Source organism: Pieris napi, chromosome 4 (assembly GCF_905475465.1).
Source record: "Pieris napi chromosome 4, ilPieNapi1.2, whole genome shotgun sequence".
Classification (NCBI taxonomy): domain Eukaryota; kingdom Metazoa; phylum Arthropoda; class Insecta; order Lepidoptera; family Pieridae; genus Pieris; species Pieris napi.
The window spans coordinates 8,688,137-8,709,812 of NC_062237.1; the positions used below are offsets into that span (position 1 = coordinate 8,688,137).

Sequence of the window (21,676 nt, forward strand, 5' to 3'; positions counted from 1 at the left end):
ACTATCAAATTTCTTAAGACTTTAATGATAAATCGAGGTTTAGTAGATTAATAAACGAATTTCTGTAAATTTTCTTACATTTAATAATTATGGATTTCCAGATTTATTTTAAATTTACTCACTACAATTATTCTCGAAGATATGAGCTGATGGGCAAACTACTGCTATACTAATTTTGAAATTATATAAATGCATACATTTAATATCTCCATTAGGAATTATCCTTACAAGTTCTTTTTTATTTTATGGGAGCAGTGGCTAACCACCTTTTCGTTACATACGTGGTCTTTAACGATGAGCTCTTTTCTTTAAAATGATCAACGAATCTTGACATTTCCATTTGTAGTCCTGCCTTGCGATTCTGTCTGATTAACAATAAACTACAAGCTCCCTCCTTATCGGAATGCCAAATCGTAAAATGACTGCTTCCCGACTGATTTGAGCGCGACCGCCGCTGTGAATACCGCTGTGTGAGCTCGAAAAGTGAGTTACAGAATCGCAAGGCTGATCAATGATTGAATCTTGTGTTGTGATATTTTAATAAAGTGTAATTTGAGTTTCTTCGTAATAAGTAATTGTAACTGGAACTACATAACTGATTCATATATTTCCATCTCCATGACAATATCACTTATAACTAATCAAAACTAGGCGAACCTACCTAGTTTCGAATATAAAATTTTAAAATCGGATTAAATTCAACCATATTTAATCTCAGGGACTTCTGCCCACGTTATTGTATTTTTATTCAACGCATTCTTGCATAAAATTACTCTTGTGTGAAATGGATTTTGTTACTAAGTACCTATTACGTCCCTGACATTATACAGGTTTATTTTCTTTATAAGAATCAAGTTCTATTCTAGTCAAACCCAATCCCGATCTGTGATTTTTTAACACGTATCACGTCGTCATATCGTACGTTCATATTTATTCTAAATTTGATCAAGTTTTAAGAACTCGATAATTTCCGCAAAAAGTACGTAACGTTTAAGTGAAGGGGATGCATATTTTTTTCAAACCTAGCTAGCGGTCTTTGGATTAATACGAGAACCCCAGCTAGAAAAGCATGTATATTTTAACATAAAGAGGCTTAGCATAATTTTTATTTACTGTGCAGCGACTAATTTGAAAGAACAAATTTCGTCGTTCGAGAGAATCTTCGCAATGTCATTGGGGCGTAGCTTTCGTAGAATACTCGTAATAGGTTAGGTAATTCGGGTTTTTAATGGAATGTATAATATGTATTGGGTTGTTTTAATAAGAAGCTATTTTTTTCGAAGTTTTCACTGAGTCATTTTCTTGGATACTAATAGAACTACTTTTTACCAATAAAATCCATATAAAATTAAAATCTTCAAAACATTCGAAGGAAATTATCACAGATTTTTCATTTAAAACCGATATAGACGGTATAAGGAAGTTTCATGTCACAATAACTGAGATATTTCTTTGCGATACGAATAAATGCGGCCACTAGTGAATAGAGGCATAAAATCAATGATCTAGATGCAAGCTGTAAAGATTTTGAAGTGAGATCATAATCGTGAAAATAAAATAGAATAGCTTGCAAATAGGTAACATTTTAATTATATATATATAATCTTTAATTAAAACCATTGTATCAGCTCATTGATAACTCGGACCAGGTAAAATAATAAATATTTGGGGTTTACCGAAATATACCGAGGGATGATTTCCTAAAAAAAATTCAAAGAAATAATCTATGGGTCTTCAAACAATCAATGTAGCATAGATTAGCCTTCGTATATTTATAGAATTACATAATTTGGCACCTATTTTGGCGCTTTAGGCATTATGTTGTTAATTCTTTGTTGGTATAATAATTGTATAAAATAAATTAAAAATTAAAATATATTATTTCAAATTGTTTAGTACAATGTAATACAAGAAAGGAAATTAACGAATATAATATTATGATGAATAATATTATGAGTAAAATTAGTGACATAAGTTATATTAAACAGCAAGAATGTAAAACTTTAACCATATAATCGTACTAGCGACATCTTGTGTTACACACTAGGGATACTTTGTAAGGACATCTAGCGAAGGGAGCTTTAACTTTGATACTAGGGAAACAAACAGGAGTAAAATAATTGTAATAAGAGTTATTAAGGCCTAGATGGAGTTAACTTTCCAGCAACCTTTCGGACTTTTCTGGGTCTATTTTGTCAGTCACGTCATGGACATAAATTTTAGCGAAAGATGCGCCTTGTATGTTAATTAATATGTCAAAGATGTAGTATGTATAGAAGTTCGAAAGTTCTTGTGCATATTAAATTACCGAATACATAGCCGTACTAAGTCAACGCCGAACTGAATTTAATAATTGAGAAAAAGAATTGATTGCACTACCCTTAGAGAAATTTGGACCGGCGCAGCGAGCTGATCATGAGATCATGAAATTCATTTGATTTACCTATTACGCGTACTAACATCGGGTATGCCTTATACATTAGCATATTGTGTAATTCCTATAATACTCATGCTTTCGTGCTCCTCTACTGCTTTCTACTTCTACTGCTTTAAAATCCTTCTCGTAATTGTTGTGTCTTTTATGAATGTACTCTAAATTGCTTTATATACGCTAAAGTTACGCTAAAGTTTACATTTCCGTGCCTATAATTGTATTTCTTTTTATTTTAGTTACGTTAGTCATATTTTGATAAAAAATCTCTTTTCTGTGAAACAATGCAACGACACTAATATAATTATAACTTGTATATATTTTTTATAAATCTGGTATCTTAATAATCTTGATAAACTCATACCCAAGTGTTCGTTATCTGTATTTTCCAATCAAAAATAATTATTCTTTCACCAGGATTCAAACTCAGAGACAATAGACGATTTGTGTAACAAACTAAGCCATAGAGCTGGTTCTTGATACTTAACAATAAGCCTGAGGGCGTCGCTGAGCTTTGAAACGAGAGTAAACCATAATGTTGTATTAAAACATCAATCAAACTTATTTATAATTGATAAATAATTAATAATCCTTCAATTTGTTATAATTCCGTATTCTGATTACTCTGAATTCGATCAAAACTTGATCAAGACTTTTAATTTTATTTCAATTAAAGGATTATAAGATCTAAATATCTTTATGTATTCTATTCAATTACTTTGTTTTGGTTTGAAATAAAATAAGGATAGATACCCGATTATTATTTTATTTTAATTAGTTAAAAAATGATATTTGTTTTAAAAGTTAAACGAAGACTGCTTTCAGTTTCTTATATAATTAAAAATAGCGAATGTAGGTATTATATACGTAAAACAAAATATATTTTTTAAAATAAGTTATCAATAAAAACATTCAGCTTCACACAACAGCTTCTTTTCATTTTTTTTTACATTGCTTAAGAACAAAATTTTATAAAATATTTATAAAATCAATCGACGTTTTTGTGCAATTTTGTAATCTTAGAATATATAAAGAAAGATAAAAGGGTTATACAGTCACCGCAACTACCTGACATGTGATTAAACAATCAAAATATTCTGCATATGCCTGAAACACAGAGTAACAAAGTATATAGAGCGAGCATTGGGAAACCAAATCCTCGGTTCCACGTGTGTAAATATATAATATTATAAAAAGTGGCTTATTATATTTTAGAGGGACATGTTTTCTGACACTAATTGAACGAACAATTTATTTATTTTTCTACATATTGGCTCGCTCACTTTACTATACATATTACAATATTTCAAATTATTTTATGTGAAATCACACGATTCGATAGCGGCAACTACTTTCAGTACAACCAAAAGCCCCTTTATCCATTCCATATTTTAATCTACATCGTTACAATGCAATTTGTTAATCAAATTAAACAGTAGTACAAAAGAGCGCATTACATTAAACATTCGTAAATAGCTATTAGAAAAATAGTTACATAAATCTTCATAAATAGACGTAAAAATTATTAAATAATGTGAATGATATTAATGATGTGGTATTGAAGATGATACGTATAATTACTGTTAGAAGCAAGTTATTGCGTTAAAATAACATCTGAGGACTCGACCGCGGTTGTTGCCTTGGCCTCGACGTTGAAGACCAGTCTGAAAACCATAATAAATGTATAATTTGTAATAAATAAATTAAAAATGTTGCACATCATTGATATCCATCATAATGGATAATTTATAGGTCGTCCGTATAGGAAGAAAATTTAAAAATTGTTGCATCTTTCGTTTGTGGACAGGTTTTTGGATCTATTGATATTGCGGTTAGTATTTCCCATTATATTTGGTGTAGTAATTTGATATGCGTATAAGTAAGAGATAGTTAACCCTTAAGTGGAGGGTGTACGGACCTTTTGAACCTTCCTCTTGGTCCTTCTGAAAAAAATGACTATGTACATTCATAAAAGTTTTATATACCTAACTTGAAGGGGAAATCATAATTTATTAGACAGTTAATGCCGTGTTTATAGTCTAATTACATCGTATAATATTTACAGTATAGGGTACATAAATTATATGTCTTTCCCAGTCAAAATGTTTCTACAAAATTAAAAATGTATAAGTGTCTTTACACATAATATTTAATACCATTTACATAATAGTTTCAAGTGATTTTCGTGGTCATGGCAACGTAGTCAATGGTCATAGTCTACAAATGATTATAATTAAAATGAGTTTTACCATATCGTTTGCATCATAATGTGCCAATCTCAATGGTGCCGTTCGTGGTCCATCGCGATCAGGATCAAATCGTGAAGTAGGACTTTCCCTTAGAGCCTTTTGCAATGCCACCAGAAGTCTATCAAGTACTAGTGCCGCCCTCTTCTGTGGAACTATGTAGTTCTGAAAATTAGTCTATGCTACAATAAATGTATACACACCCTAGTATTTAAAATACATATTCGAGCACAAGATATATATATAATCTAACAAAAAAAATCAATTAATTTATTCTGAAAGTGATACATATTTTCAGTAGCTGTTAATTTTTTCCAGTTTTACACACAACAATTTTGCGTTTTTATCCCAAGATTGACTCCTTTTTATTGTCCTGAATATCTCAAAAATAACAAATTATAATAAATTTAATTTAATTGTTAAGTTCAAAAAGCTTGTTATTAAATATTTTCCTATGACAATAAATCTTTAAACTCAGTAGATAATTAATCTTCCCGCAGAGTGACTTCAAACTAATTGTCAAAATATGGCCTTAATCGGTTAAGAAGGCGTGAAGTATTATAAAAGTTAACGCCAGCATTGCCTCGATTGTTTAGTAGATTACAAGTCATTACTTTAATGAGCTGTTCTAGATTTGTAAATAATAATTATTTTTCCGAGTTGTTAGGCACAGAAGGCTTACAGTTAAGTAAATGTTTTTTCCAAAAGCAACAGCAGATTAATAATTTTATCTGAAAAGCCTTGAAAAGTTCTGGGAGAAATTTATATTTAGGCTACGAAACAAATACAAGGTTTTCACGTAGGTAGTGTTGACCCAGTACTTTATCTTGCGACTCTCAAACATGAGGTGCTCGTATCACAGCTTCTTTGAGTTCGAGCACCAACTTTTTCTTTCTAAGTGCGCATTTAACACTCGCTCGTACGGTGACCAAAAAAACGTAAGGAAACTGGGCATGCCGCCATGTGTAAGGCACAGAAGCCTGATCACCTACTTAAAACGAATGATCACGAAACAAACACAGAATCCCGAGGCCTGGAACAAGGGTCGAAACGCCACCGTTTTGAAGTCATGTGGGTGTTATAATTAATCAAATTTTATGAATTCCTAAAAATTTAAAGACATTTTTAATATCTTTCAATTTGTATAAGATGACCAAAGTTTTGTACTTAACGACTTCCTATAAACCACTTTTCCTTTTTGATGTAAAATTACAATGATTCGTCATAAATCTTACAAAAAATAGATACTATTTCGATTTTGCTTTATGACTACGCATTTTTACTTATGTATCAATATCACTAAAAAGTATAACAATAATGTAAATTATAAGAAGGTGCTATTTACATGCAAAAAGAGCTAAAATGTTAACGATTTTTGTAAATAAAGAATAAGTAAAATTATCCTATACCTCTTGTAAATTTCTAGGGTCTACTGTTAAAGGATAATCTTCATCGACCAAAACTGCTGCGGGTAAAGCTGAGACGAGAGTAATAGACAGTGATACGATTAGCGGTAGTGACATCATCTTGATAACATTACCCAAAGCCTGAAAAAATACATTATCATATTTAACGATATGGATAATAATAAATATATAGACTTTAAACTTATTTCTGTGAAGCGATATAGAACCTAGCGAGGGCAATTAATTTTTTTACTAACAAATTAACACCTATTTAAATAAATAACTGGGTACTACGATTAGCTCCAGCCATGGACGTTTTCCATCTCATCAAAAATATTATAATATATTAAGAATTGGCCTTCATGGCTTAGTTTAATTTATTTATTCCTCAAATCTTATGTTTGACATGAAAAAATATTTGTGGGTACTAACCATTAACTGAAGTGAAAGTATCTTCACCACTATTGGGGACTTACGTACATTATTATATTATTGCAACATAGAGATACTTCGCCACGATAATAGCCTTAGACCGAATGAAAAGTTATACATATTTTATATGTATCTAAGGTTACAGTTAAAGTATTTACCTAAAATACTTTTACTTTAGTGTCGACCTTGTGACTTAGTCATTATCAAGTGAAAATGTACTCCAAATAATAAAGACGAAATATGAGGAATAGGTAATTTAAAAGATTTATAGCAAAAACCGGAGAATCGAGGTCGCATCCTCATTGTATCATGTTATAACGAAGTCGTTTGTTCATATTCATCAATAATTCTCTAAGTCCCTGCTGTCTAGCGAAATTTCGATATTTTATTTATTAGAATTTTTGGTACGTTTTTGGGTTAATCGCTGATGACTGTGCTTTTTTATAATAATGCTACCTTTTGAATGGAAACAAAAATAAAGCGAAGTTTTAGAATTAATATGACTTTGGTAGCTTCATAAAACTTATTATTATTATAACAGCTTTTTTAGTAGCATCAATATTATACACGATGCCTTAGACACAAACATTTCTTTATTTCAGATTAAATTTTGTCTTACCTTTTCTAATGTACTCGTAAAATATTTGTTTTTTCTTATATCTAAATCATCATGATTAATTGATTATTCTTTCTTTAGGTACAACTGTCCCCACAATGAAGATAAACATTGTAAGAAAAAGACTTGTGACCCAAAAATATTTACGTACGTTAGATACAGAAGGGTGGTCACTTATTTGATAAAAGAAAATGAGGAATCTAATGCCAAGTCCCATTGGGTTGTTGCGATAGAGACCGAAAGAAATTCTTTATTTAAAATTACCACCGAGTTGGCATTGTTTTTCTTATTATCTACTGAAACGGCGCAGATATGAATCGGAGTAAATAATCCGCCAAACATCTCAAGCATTGACAGCGGTCTTACGATAGTCTTTTGAAAAATAAAGGACAAATGGCACACTTATTTACGATTGTGGATAAACTTGTTTATTGCTTGCCCACTTTACTGACCAACTTGATATCTTTTCATGGGTGAGTGCGTTTTAAATAATTGTTTTCCATCGCTTTATGTCCTCAAGGGCAATTTCGTTAAATATTAGAGCATTTTCACTAATACGAATAAAATGTGCTCTTCAATATCTTCAATTTTTTTACGTGCGTTTACTTTTGAATACAACATATTTAACGAATATAAATCCAATACATTATTTTCTTAAAGTGTCTTTTCGAATATTTTACAGCAGTCGTGATGATGTTGAGAAACTATGTCAACACTTAGTTATGTAAATAATGCAATCAATTCGAGTTCATATCGTTTACTTAGATATACATCTAAGTAACTTGGTAGAAAATAAAAAAAACTATTTTTAAGGCGTAAAGTGGTTATTTTCCAAGCCAATGTTAGTGACGGGCGACTATCAAACTTCAGGTGTGTACGAATATGTATACCGGGTGTTCGAGTATGAGAAGCATTATTGATAAAAATTTCTTTTTCTAAAAGGTTTATAGATGAATCTTGAAATAATAAACTTTCACCGGGATTTGAAGGTATAAAATTTAATAATATTGAATCTTTACACAATTCATACCTATGGTATCTTAGTTCTTGCAAAATACAAACCTGGCCCATTGGTCCGGTATTGAAAGACACAATTATAAAAAGCTTTAAATTATGTTGAAGTTTGGTTAATATATAAATAAAACTAACAGCGTTTTAGCATATATAAAATATTTAGTATATTTGCATCAAAATGAGTGGCAGTGTTTATGAAAGGATATTAAAAAATATCTAGAAAATCCATTATGCTTCGACACGAGTGGAACTGTTGTTATAATAAACAGTTGCTATTAGCGCATTAAATCATAATTTCTTTTTATCAAGCTGATTTTATTTCTAATTATACAAATCGTACCATAGAAACCGTATAGGTGCTACGAACGCGTAGAATGTGGGTCGTAGACCTCAATATTATCAGAAAATTTACGTATAAATATATATTTTTTTTAACCGTTAAACTACAATAATTTATAAAAAAAACTAAACTATATACATGACACTAAAAATATTTAAAAAAACTAAACTAATAAAATATATTCAAAATGTGTATCAAAGTTCTCTTAATGTGGCGGGAGTTCCTCGGTGGGTTGCTAAACGCTTCGTGCGTGGGCCCCTGTCTCTTTGTAGAATAATAATTTTGCAAATTATTAAAATTAAACTACATTGCAAAAAAGGGAAACAACATATTTTTCTAATTTTATTAATATTACTAATTAGTGTCAATATAATAAAACTAAACTATGAAGTTTTGTTTCACGTAACGTCTTGGCACAGCAGTATTTTTTTAATTGTATATGTAATTAAAGATCTTTATGATATTTTTTATTACAATCTGTCAATCTAGATTCAAATTATTATTATACCAATTTTAACTATTTTTTTTTACTCTCAATACCTCCCCTACGAGACACACCTCAATATGTTTTATACTTATGAAACATAAATTTATCGTAGTAACTATATGTTATCTTAACATATTTTTCATGTTAGAATATTTTTTTGTAAATTTAAACAGTTTTTTACCATTTTCTTTTTATTTGGACTGAAGGTTGAATTTAACTTAAATTCATAACAATGTTAATTGAACCGTTACTTTAATTACAAAATTAACAATAATGATAATAATTAAGAACATACAAAAATACCTAATTGGTTCTTGCACACTTTATCATATAATTATTACTCTTATTAAAAACTTATTTATTGTTTATATATAATTTTAAAAAATAGTTATAACACTTACCTTAGTAAATTATCACTTTTATAGACTGATGAAAAGTTAGAGTACGGTTGGAGTTGTTTCCCGCGCGGTAGCGTAGAGCGTAGTATTGGGCGGGCGGGACCGCCCTTCCTTTATAAGAGCCTGATTCTAAAGGACGCGCATATAGTAATCATGCACTTAGTTATGATAATTATAGAACATAAAATAATTCGTATATAAAATGGTAAGTAGAATTTAATTTTAGAACATTTTTGACGAAAGCTAAACTAACTTTTACAAATAGGAATTCACCACGAGGTTTTAAATTGAAACTAAGTTATATAAAATGTAGTATGTACTGAAAAATTAATACTTCCTTTATATTTTTATATTTATAATGAATGTTATTGCTCTGTTAATCAAACCAAAATATTGATGACCTATTGTACCTGAGAATTCCATTTCTTGTTAAACGAACTTGGTCTTCTGGGAGAGAGTCTATTAATAAAATATATATTTTTAAGTATTTACACTCAATTCACGAGCTTCTTAGTAATCCCTAAATATATAAGACGAATCACAGGACCTAATAATTAATTTTGCTAGCAGGCTATACAAAGGCCTTTGTAGTTGTTAAAATGTATAAATTTTTATACTGTAAACATTACAATCGTTTTAAAATATTTGTACCAACATCCTGAAACCAAAAAGTACTAGAAAATAGGTACTTCTTTCGGGTATAGAAGTGTCATAAAACTTTCAAAGTTTCTTGAAACGTGATAAGGTAATAAGATTTGGCGATTACAAAAACTAGAAATAGATCCAGTTATGAAGATGCTGAGATTACTGGCGCGATGTTGAACACGTTTAATTTATGTTATACTACTTCCTGAAGTATATGTAATAGACAATTATTTTGAGATATAAGCTACGGTCTCATAAAAAACATCACCCTACAATATAAGTGCACGTTATAATCTTATTTGAGAATATGAATGAATGTAATTTTTCTCGAAGTAACCATTCGATTCCATTAATAATAATTTAATAGCCACGAAAAGTATACCTATTTCATACTAAACTGTGGTTAAACAATGTTATTTCAATTCTATAACCACAGCTTATCTAAAGGTGTTTAATCCCTTAAAGTGCCGCTATCGAGTTGATATTATGTTGATATTAATATTATGTTTATTAACTACCATCTATCTCATTTATGACGTCACATAATCGGTGTCATTAAAATTAATACAAACAGACGATGGGGCAATATGCATGATGATATTTTGTCTTCATTGACCAAGTAGGTTATGCTTTATTTGCCTGAAACAAACCTTGTTGTTGGTTCTTAGACATTCTGATTCCCTACAGAATAATGGTACATGTAGGTAGAAAAATCTATTGGGTTCGGCTGAGATTCGAATACACGTGTGCTCAGAATGTACCAGTCACTACACACTCGGTTTTATTTCAGAGGACGCAGAATATGTTCTCCAAACGATAATAGTTTATAAATTGAAAAAGAATAAAAAGTAGGTAAACGAGAATGAGAAAAGTCTTTTGCATTTTTTACTACTTTTATAAGGTATTACAAAAATCAAAACTGTTACAAATACAAAATAAATACAGAATTTTGTACTTGAAGTATAAATACATTTATTCCATATCAAATAATTCACATATCTATGAATATAAAAACTATCCATCGTCCAGAAATGCATTTCGGAAGGACATGTATTTTTAGAGGGGCCTTCGAAAAGCGATATAATACCCATGCGCCCTTCGGATTCATCTTTCCATCATAAAACAATTTGATTTACGGCCTCCGATGAACTGTCCTGCGTCACAAAACAAAATTAAAGCGTGTTTCATACGTTTTGTATCATGTCTAATAAATATTTCTTTTAACTATTGAAAGTTGTTTCCCCTCTTTGCTCCTCTATGTGACCTAAATCCAGTCTTCTGTATCTCACGAACAAACAATTAGTGTTTTCTGAAAAACAAATTTAGTTCCTCCGAATTATTTATTTAATTAAGCTGCTGCGCACGTAAATTGATTTTTCTATATACTAAGTACTGTATATATGGGGAAGAATACTACAATAACCTAACAATAATAAAATAAATAATGGGTGTAACCATTTAGTTATGAAAATAAAATTTAATATGGAAATACTATAAAAACGCCGACTTAACCCAAATAACATTTATTTGACAGCATTAAGGTATTTGTTTTCTCAAATGTGGATTATGATTTAATGTAGGCGGATAGACCACTTGTTTGCAAAGGGGTCACAGACGGGTGAGGAGGAAAGCTCCCGGCTGCGTTAATGTGACTGTCGTGTCACGCAGCATGGCGCTTATAGCTCCACACACTGGGGTCATAATAAGAGTGATTACCCAACGTTTACGGAGAAAGCTAACGTATACTGTTTTTAAAATCAATACAGATTAATCAATTATATTATAAAATCTGACTTACTTTTCCAAAAAAATATTCGTATTATTTTTATCAATATGGCGAGGCGTTTTTGACCACGGTCGGGACTGAAACCTGAAACAACATAAATTCCAGTAGAAACAACTTACTAATAAAATAAAAAGCTAAAAAAAATTATTTGATGAGTAAAACATTTTTTTTTATAAAACTATTAAGGAGAGCCCATTGCGCAGTGGCGTAACTATACCATCTGGGGCAAATTATTTGGATGGGGCCCTATCAGTAAAAATCGTCACGTTGTACTTAGTTTAATTTTAATAAACTTCGAGATTTTCAGCGTACTTAATTACACGTTGTATATGTCCCACTAATGGCCATAGGCCTCCTCTCTTAGCCGAGAGCGAATGGTCTGTAGTCCGCACGTCAGCCCAATGCGTATTGGAGACTTCACATTCATCGATATAACATAATATCTCCTGGGCAGGGGCCCGTGGTATTTTGCCAGCCCTGCCACCCTATTGTTACGCCACTGACATTGCGTAAGTATTTAAAAAAAATCAATACAAATTAAATAAAATCAGTCTGCATAATATGTTTACCCAGTATATTAAATTGTATTTATGTTTTTACTTCTTCTCAAACCTTTTCTTTCATTAAAGTGATTTTGGCGCAAGCTTTATAATAGGCAAAATTGAACACTTTTGCTGGAATTAAGAGATAGCGTAGGATTTACTGGATGTCGGGAAACTCTTCGCCAAATATTATTGGTTAATGGCTATGAATTTAAGAAAAACAAAAATGAATGTTGTTTGTTAATTGAGCGCAATGACATATCGGCCTGGAGACATTACTATTTAAGATCTATATCGTTGAGACGTGCAGAAAGAAAGAATATGAATGCTGCCAACTTCAATAAAATATGGTTAGAAGAAAAGCTCCTACCCAATTTCAATGAGCCAAGTGTAATTGTTATGGATAATGCCAGTTATTATTTTGTTATAGTAACTAAAGCCCCTACGACACAGAATCGCAAACATGAGATAAGAGAATGGCTTACTTTGAATAATATTCAATTTGAAGAGTACCATACGAAAGCAGAACTGCTATGTCTAGTAAAACGGTATAAACCAGAGCCAATATATGAAGTCGATGAAATTTTAAAGCACAATGAAGGTCATGAGGTATTGAGACTACCTCCATATCATTGTGATCTAAATGCCATTGAGCTGGTATGGAGTCTGGCAAAACGCAGAGTAGCAAATAAAAATATTAAAATGACAGAGCAGTTAAAACAAGTGATTAAAGAGTCATTTGAAAATGTAACAGCAGAACAGTGGAAGAAAATGACTGATCATGTTGTACATGTGGAAAATAAATATAAAGAAAGGGACTTGATACAGAGGAACATTTAGAAAGGTTCATAATCAATGTGAGACAGTGATAACAGGAATGACTCTGATGAATATATGCATATTATTTTGGATTCTGATTTTGATTATTCTGGATAAAGTTGTGTTTTATAATAAATATAGTTTTAGTTTTCCATGCAATGCTAGTCATTTTAAGTTTCAATAGTAAAAGACTAAATACATATAGTATTTAATCTCATAGAAATATTATCAAAGTAAAAAATAATAAAATAAAATCAAGTAAGTTTAATCCACAAAATATATCAAGCTTTTTCGTTATCTTCTTTCATTAGCCAGACTCTAGTCAAGACTAAAGGTCATAGACTAAATATAATATACTCTATGGTCGTAGAACGTAGACTTTACTAAAATTATAATGGCGGATAGTCCAACAGTGTGACCAGATTTAGTAGATTTCTACTTTTTTGGTAGATTTTGAGGTACTGTCAACAGAATTTAGTATGTAAAAATTATTTGGTATTTTTCAGTAGAATTCACGCTTTTCAGTTATTCTAGTACTTTTTTTGGCATATCAAATAAAAGCGAAGTATTCCTCTTTCATCGATTGGATTATAACTATTTAATGTTCATTCTTTTCGTTACTATTCGTGCCGTGAGCATAGAGTGTGATGTGGGAATTCCTTTATTGAGAATTTATATAATCGAGTTTAAAATAAAACATAAATATACACAAGGATATCGCAATGAATAGGAGCAAGATCCCTTATTTAAAGTTGGTTATTTAAATCTACAAAATTTTACGTTATTTTTCAAAGTGATCAGACCCTTATTCATAAAATTGAAACAGACATACAAAACATGATGAGTTCCATTTAGAGTTGCTTTATAAAGATAAATTATATAAAAACTACTCCGCTTCAGTCAATAGATCTGACAGAAGTACGAATTACTCGTATGTTCAAGTTAATGGACTCAAAATTGCTTTATGACAATGTTACCCAACATAAAGACGAAAAATCTTTACTTTAAGTATCATTTTATACATTATTTAGAATTTAATTTAAAAAAAAAACTTGGTTTCTTTTAAATTAAATTCTTATTTTTATTATTTTATCGTTTTATCAAGAAAACATTCATGTTTTACGTTGTAACACAACAGCAAAAAAATATATGTAATAGATTTTCTCGTTCCTTTCGGTAGAATTCAGTAGTTTTTAACCTCCACAAGCAGTAGATTCGTCAATTAAAATCTGGTCACACTGTAGTCCAATGATTAATCACCAGTGAAGCCGTAATACCGATGCGTTTATAGAATAACGAATAGTATATTAATTGTTGGTCCTTTTGAAAATGTAAGAACTTAAATATACTTTAGTAGTTGTTTGAAACAGCATCATAATATATTCAATCCTTAATTATTACTTTGCAGGGCGCGAAACAAATCTCCATCAATAGTTTCCGATAAAGATAAAAAGAAACCCAAAGAAAAGAAGAAAAAAGGAGAATCGGGCTCTAGCAGTAGTGATAGCAGTGGAAGGTAATGCTTTGTGTCAGCCGTAGCGACTTGTGAAACTGAATTGATTTTGATAGAGGTTATGTTCAGTTTGTTTATGACCAAACAATTTATTTAAACTGTTTGTATGAGATGAGTTGTCGCCTTTTCTTAAAAAATATTTTAAAACAAGTGGAGAATACCTAAGTGAAACAAAAAATGTTTCCTTTAATCCTAAATAACACTAATTAATAAATTCATCATCATTCTAAATAGAGTTGGTATAATGCTATCAGCTTAAGGTTTTACTGGAAAATTATAATATTAAACATTCTTCTCAAGAAATCTTTCTTTCCAATTGTTTAGTAAACAGTCGTTCATAATTTATATTTATAGTTCATCTGACAGCAGTTCATCAAGATCCTCATCAAGGTCATCATCAAGCAGCTCTGGCAGTTCATCCCATTCTTCATCAAGTTCTAGCTCCTCTAGTAGCAGCAGTGGTGCTAATGATAGAACTAGGCCTAAGAAGAAGTATGTAATTTTTTATATATATTGGTTTTATCACTTGATTTTTGTTATGAACTATGTGATACTAAATGGATAATATAACATGTTTTTCTATTGTTTATAGTTAAACATACATTTAACTTAAATATTATTTCTAAGGTTTGTATAACCATAAACGAATATTAATTAAACAATTTGACATGACTAAATAATTTTGTGTTATGAATATATACAAATATATAATAATATAGTAAATGAATATATATGTGAATAACATTTCCAATAAATTTATATGAATATTCTTTAATTACCCTTTAGAATTTCACCCCATAAGAGTCCAGCAAAGGATCGCCGTGACTCAAATAGGGAAAAACTTAGGGAAAGATCACCATTAGATAAGAAGAAAGTGATTACACCATCAGCTACAGACAAGGCAAAACTAAGAGATAAACTTGAAAGGTATTTCAAATTATGATTAAACATAAAAATATAGTTAGTATAAAGTATTATCTATATTTTTCTCAACCATTAAGCTTTAAGATGTACTTTAAATTATTTTCCTCTAGTGAATATCTAGTTAATGGCCAGTGCACACTACACATAAATACAATTTGATAACTTATTTCTGGATATTTTTATATATGCTGTTCAAATGCAATTGCTTCATTTGAATTTTATATTTAAGTTTGCTAAGTATTACATGTAGACTGAAGATATGTGGCATATAATATATTTCGAGCGAGCCCTCCGGCATTGAGAGTGTCTATGGGCGGCGGTATCACTTAACATCTGATGAGCCTTCTTCCCGTTTGCCCCCTGGTATATAAAAAAATAGGTTTATTAAACAAATTCTTATCAGCTTGTTAAATGTTAAGGGCCTATTCCTATTCAGATCACCAGCCCGCAAGAAGCGTGAGCGTTCTCCTGCACCTCGACCGACTCGTATACACATTGGTCGGCTCACACTAAATGTTAACCGTGAGCATATTCAGGAGATATTCTCTACATACGGAACAGTGAAAGCTGTAGAGTTCCCAATGGACCGACTGCATCCTTATAATGGCAGGGGTTATGCATATGTGGAGTTCAGCAATCCGGATGAAGCAGAAAATGCTATGAAGCATATGGATGGAGGTTTGAAAATCTGTTTGATTACTAAAAAACATTTTGATGACTTATATTGTATATTGGTGAAACTGGACCATCCAAATCATTCCATAAATAGTTATGGCTTAGAAATGTTTCAATAATTATAATATATATTGTGTTGACATGTGATAAAGACAGCTCCATTAAAAAAAATTAAATTAATTAATATTTGCAGGTCAGGTTGACGGTCAGGAGATAACTGCAGCGCCGGTGTTGATCCCGACACGTCCGCGCCGGCTGTCACCTCGCCCGCCCCCGAGACACCCGCCGCCGCGACGACACTCGCCACCTAGGTATACTCTTTTATTTCTCTGTACAATACAGTATGGTCTCAATAATTTGCTTAATGAAAACATAAATCACCAATAGCGCTAGAACCTTCAAGGTCTTGGTCTCAGATCTGTATTTGTTTTGTTAATATGCAAATATTTGTTTGAGAAGATGATGAGTAATATTTGTGTGTTAAATCTAATTCTAGATACCGGCGTCGCAGTCCGGTTCGCCGTCGGTCCCCTCCCCGTCGCCGCCGCACCCGCTCCCGCTCACCTCGAGCTCAACGACGACGACGCTCCAGGTCCTCTTCCTCTTCCGACCGTTAAACACAGACAAAACACTTACACACAAGCCTTCATAAACAATGAACACACCTACAAAACAATCCCTTCACACACACACGCCTATACACTACACAAACCCACACAGGCTAAAAATAAAAATATATTGACCCCATCATTTTATATGTTCATACAAATATAGACATTAATTTGTACATACATTACAATACATTTAAATCAGTGATACAGTCCAGTCTTTTCAGGTGAGTTCATGTAAAAGTCTTTAGTGGGCAGGTAAGTATAAATTTATTTGAAAACTGTCATATTAACATTAACTAATTTTCCTCATAAGCTTGCAAAATGGAAACTTCGCGAGTGACCGTGATTGACGTATAGTGGAGTGCTATGTAATGTAATTGTATTAAATATATAAAATTAATGGGTTTTTCTTTTCCTTCCCAGATCCCAAGATCATGCAACAAATTCCAAGTAGTTGAAACTTTGTTTGCAATAAAAATATTTTGTACTACATGGTTTTATTGACCGCTTTAATCCGAAATATCTAAAAGAATGTCTTCAGCTTTATTGCCAATTATTTTGCAGTAGGTCAAGTAGTCTGTCACTAGTACTTTGGCTTTGTATAAATAGTCTTTGTCGAGTTGTGGCATTTCTTTTAGAGTCCTGAAACAATGATTATATTCTAGAAACTTCCAATCTCTCTGCATAGGGAGATATTTCTGCCTAGCTGATAATATAAATTCTTGTATCTTGAAAAATATTAAAACCATTAACTATTCGGAATTTGTACAGGGCACTCATTTATTAGCTATATATATAACATTGTAGTAGAGATGTTATGGATATGATATTTCGGATCTGGATACGGATATGGATATAGGAATAAAATTATATCGGTTTCGGATACGGTTACGGATATGTAATTATTTCGGATTATCCGTTAGTTTCGGATAGTTTCGGTTACGGTTATTAGATTGAAGTAAAATATAAACACAAAAAGTATGTAATAATTTAGTTTTATATATAGGTTTCATATAGTCTAGGTTATCAGTTGGTATTATAATCGGTCATATAGGTAAGTAATTATTATAAACCTCCTCAGTTTTATCTATTGAAATAAAAGTGCAATAAATTTAATAGCTTTACAAAAACATTTAGCTTTATACATTGCACATATTAACTTATAACCTATGTATAACATATTAAATGTTTTCTTTTTAATTATTTTTGTGAGTAATGAAACCATTAACAACCTGTCGAAACATGTAGTTTTATCTAGATTTTGGACTCTGCTCTTATCCGAAACTATCCGAAAGTTGTGAAACGGATACGGTTACGGTTACGGATATATATTTATTTCGGATATCCGATTGTTTCGGTTACGGTTACGGAGCTCCATAACATCCCTACATTGTAGCTTGTTAGAATATTTATGTAGGTGCTTGAAATGAACAATTAATTTTATAAGATTTAATTTCTTTTTGATGGAGAGATACACACCCATCTTTACAATCTATAGCGTTTATAACAATAAGCGCTCACATTACGAGACACAAAATAATTAATGGTTAATACTTACGGATATTGCACTCTCATGTTTTTGGGACCACGCACAGGATTCCAAGCTGATACAGGTGCTTTGTTTGCCAACATTAGACCAGCTACTGCTGTATATAAGCCATATTCCTGACATGTTTTCTCCTAGAATTAAAGACATCAATTAACTTATAATGTTAATTGAAATGCGTAGTGAAAAAGTCAAGCAATATAGCGACAATTCTATATACATACAAACTAATATAATGTATTAATTACCCAAATTTGGTATATACAAATATACGTTCAAGAAATTTTTAGTTTTTACTAAACAATTAAATAATGGTAAATTCTTGACCTACCCTCCATTCTCCTAACATGAAGTCGCCATCACTTAGAGCTGATGCTGCTTTATCTACATCATTAAGGCTTGAGAAGTGGGCTAAGTAATTTTCTTCTAAAAATGCAATAAATGAACTTGGGTGGCTAATGAATTGTTCTATTACATCTCTTGGTGAATGTGTTAAATTTGTACCACCATTCTCTGAAGGTACAACTGAAAAACCAATTTAATCTAATTATGACTGCTCTTTAAATACTTGAAAATAGCAGTAGGGCCACACTTGGTGGGAAATAACTTATAGTTACAATAACTAAAGGTAATACAATTTAAAATGTAAGCTAATTAATTAATATTCTTTAAGTTGTTTATATTAAATGAGAAAAATTATATGCAAAGTAGTACATTATGTACCTTTAGGATTTAAAACTCTGCCCACTCCATGTAAAATACTAACAGTTTGATCCTTTCCCAGTGACATGAATTTACTTGATGAATTTTTTTTCCTTTTAACGCCTTTGCTTTTTACTTCCTTTTCTTGAATTATACTTGTCTCTAAATTCATTGTAGAACCTAAAAAGGTGTCAGTACAACATGAACTATTAGTATTAGCATAATATCATATTATTTACTTACAACTATTTTAAGATAAAATCTTGATTTGAAATTAACTTATTTATAGAATTATCATTTTGATTCTACATTGGGCAAAATAAAATGGTACCTTTTAATGCTGCGAAATGAAGATTTAAAATCGCAGATCTGACATCACCTCCCGATGAATGCACTACTGAATCCACTACAGATGGGCTAGGTATATTGTACATAGTAGTGTATTTCTTACTAATTATATCAACTGTTCGTTTTAAAGCTGACTTCAAACCCGTCACAGATATACTATTGAACCTGAATAATTATTAACTTAATTGTGAATGTTAAACTTAAAAAGATGCTAATTTTGAGGCTCTATTCAAAGACTTGTAGTACAATTAGATAAATTAACATTGATTAAGTCGAGGTATGTAAGACCTCTCACTAGGGCAATCTGCAGTTATTTTTAAGTTCCTGTATCATATAAATTATGCAAATTGGCTTGCGCCTTAACACAAATAATAGTTATGGACCCCTGGATCCCTATCTATGGATATTTAGATTATGCATATTAAAAAAAACCCTGGAAAAAGCTGTAAAATTTCCAAGGAATCTTAATTGATCATATACATACTTTTACACTTACATTATATGATTAATATTAAACTGATCCTTTATTGTGGGAGTAAAGAGGTGAAGAGCAGTATTCTTATTGTCACTGTGAGTTTCCGAACATATAAAAACTAATGGACTTTTTGCTCTTCGCTTGTACTGTCTGAAAAAAATCTATTTTTAAATTACAGTCTATTATAAAAATCTACATAAGAATCTGTTAATTTGAAAAAATATTAAATAAAAAAGTATTTTAATTAAAATAAAACATATTTGCCGTAATAGCTGACTTAGAAAACATTCACATCTCATAATATATATATATCTTTAGATTTATGTAATTGTTACTTTAAATCTAAGTGCTCGGGTCTGACAAGCAAAAAGCAAGAAACTCAGACAGGATTCATTTTTTAACCAAGTTCATAAAATATCATTTATAAGTAAAAACTAGGACAACTTATGTCCAAGCACTAGATTTGTTTATGTAATCTTTTACATTATAATGATCCTAATATTAGTCTAGTTATGTTCTAGAATCTAGAAAATACTGTTCTCTTAATTCCTAATGTATTAAGTTTACTATATTATGGGCTATGATGTGGTAGTATTGAATATTCTTACTGCAAAATATCTGTGAAATCTGCTGGTGTTCTTAGAAATGCATTTGGAAAATCTTCTACAAGTACCAGTTTTTTACTGTTACTATCCAAAAGAGATGTAAAGTTTGCTGCATTTATTATGAAATCTAAAAATTTTTTAGTCTGAGATTCTTTATAATGGTAGTCACCTGAAAATATTTAATTACATTAATGTTATTAGCCTATGTATAAGGAAATACATAAATTACAAGAAATTTTAATACCATAATCAGAAGGAATTTCTATATCAACAGGAGTTATCCATTCTGTTAATTTAATATCATGTTTAACTGCTAATGTGTAAATAGTTGCAGTTTTTCCGCACCCTACTGGTCCTGAGAGTAATAACATGTTACTATTGCTGCCGCTTAAACATGAACATTTTAACCACTCTTCAACTTCTTGTACTTTCTTATTATGAACAGCTAAGTCTTCTATGTTTACTGGGTCAAAATTTTTCATCCAATTTTTATTGTTTACATTATGCACTGTTATATTATTATTCTGTTTGAGTGGAACCTTAAAAAAGTAAAGGTATAAGAATTCAAAAAGATATTCTACAATTATATAATTTGTTGTTTCTAATGTACATACCTCTTTATCATAATTTTTTGTCTCTCTGGGTTTATTTATACTATTCCCTTTCTTTTTCTTTGGAGGATCAGGTTCCTCAAATTCAAACATGGGTTTAAACCATTTTCTTCCCTAAAATCATAATCCTATTTATATTTCCTAAAGTAAATTAAACTTTCATTTAAATAAATCAAGTTTAGAAACAAACTTCGTTTACCTTCGGAGTTCCCATTATTGTGTGTGCGTGCATATAATATAAGAAAACATTCACCGAGAAAACGTATTGTAATTATAAAAATATATATCTTTTAATAGTTATTCTGAATAAACAAAAGACGACTAATATAATATAAATAGGGATGTGAAAAAATAATCGATTTTATAGTAATATTAATCGATTATATACATTACGCGTTTAAATCGATTTTCATAAAGTGTCATCTGTTTCATCAAAAACGACGGTCGACCGCCAAGATATATGGCAGGTACATCACGAAAAATAATGACCTTGGCATCTAACCC

The 21,676-nt window shown here is 30.8% G+C and overlaps 3 protein-coding genes across 4 annotated transcripts; 1 reads left to right on the forward strand and 2 right to left on the reverse strand.

Annotated features, from left to right (window-relative positions):
- Positions 1-3,210: 3,210 nt before the first annotated feature.
- LOC125048985 lies at positions 3,211-9,472 on the reverse strand. Its single transcript, XM_047647975.1, has 4 exons — positions 9,374-9,472; positions 6,087-6,224; positions 4,681-4,842; positions 3,211-4,095 (listed from the first exon to the last, which is right to left on the reverse strand). The coding sequence occupies exons 2-4, from the start codon at positions 6,201-6,203 to the stop codon at positions 4,015-4,017; spliced, it is 360 nt and encodes a 119-aa protein (XP_047503931.1). The 5' UTR covers positions 6,204-6,224; positions 9,374-9,472; the 3' UTR covers positions 3,211-4,014.
- A 4,925-nt stretch (positions 9,473-14,397) lies between these two features.
- Positions 14,398-17,285, forward strand: LOC125048815 (RNA-binding protein with serine-rich domain 1-B-like). 2 transcript variants are annotated; one of them, XM_047647728.1, is made up of 7 exons: positions 14,398-14,493; positions 14,571-14,678; positions 15,030-15,167; positions 15,462-15,602; positions 16,036-16,277; positions 16,468-16,585; positions 16,771-17,285. In XM_047647728.1, coding segments are annotated over exons 1-7 (870 nt in total). In that variant the 5' UTR covers positions 14,398-14,491; the 3' UTR covers positions 16,892-17,285. The 2 variants fall into 2 exon arrangements, with proteins under 2 accessions (XP_047503684.1, XP_047503685.1); XM_047647729.1 differs by having other exon boundaries at positions 15,042-15,167.
- Positions 17,286-17,365: 80 nt separating this feature from the next.
- LOC125048813 (cell cycle checkpoint protein RAD17) lies at positions 17,366-21,524 on the reverse strand. Its single transcript, XM_047647727.1, has 10 exons — positions 21,372-21,524; positions 21,176-21,286; positions 20,806-21,100; positions 20,565-20,730; positions 19,978-20,106; positions 19,465-19,646; positions 19,155-19,313; positions 18,763-18,956; positions 18,444-18,565; positions 17,366-17,527 (listed from the first exon to the last, which is right to left on the reverse strand). The coding sequence occupies exons 1-10, from the start codon at positions 21,402-21,404 to the stop codon at positions 17,395-17,397; spliced, it is 1,524 nt and encodes a 507-aa protein (XP_047503683.1). The 5' UTR covers positions 21,405-21,524; the 3' UTR covers positions 17,366-17,394.
- Between the last annotated feature and the right edge of the window lie 152 nt (positions 21,525-21,676).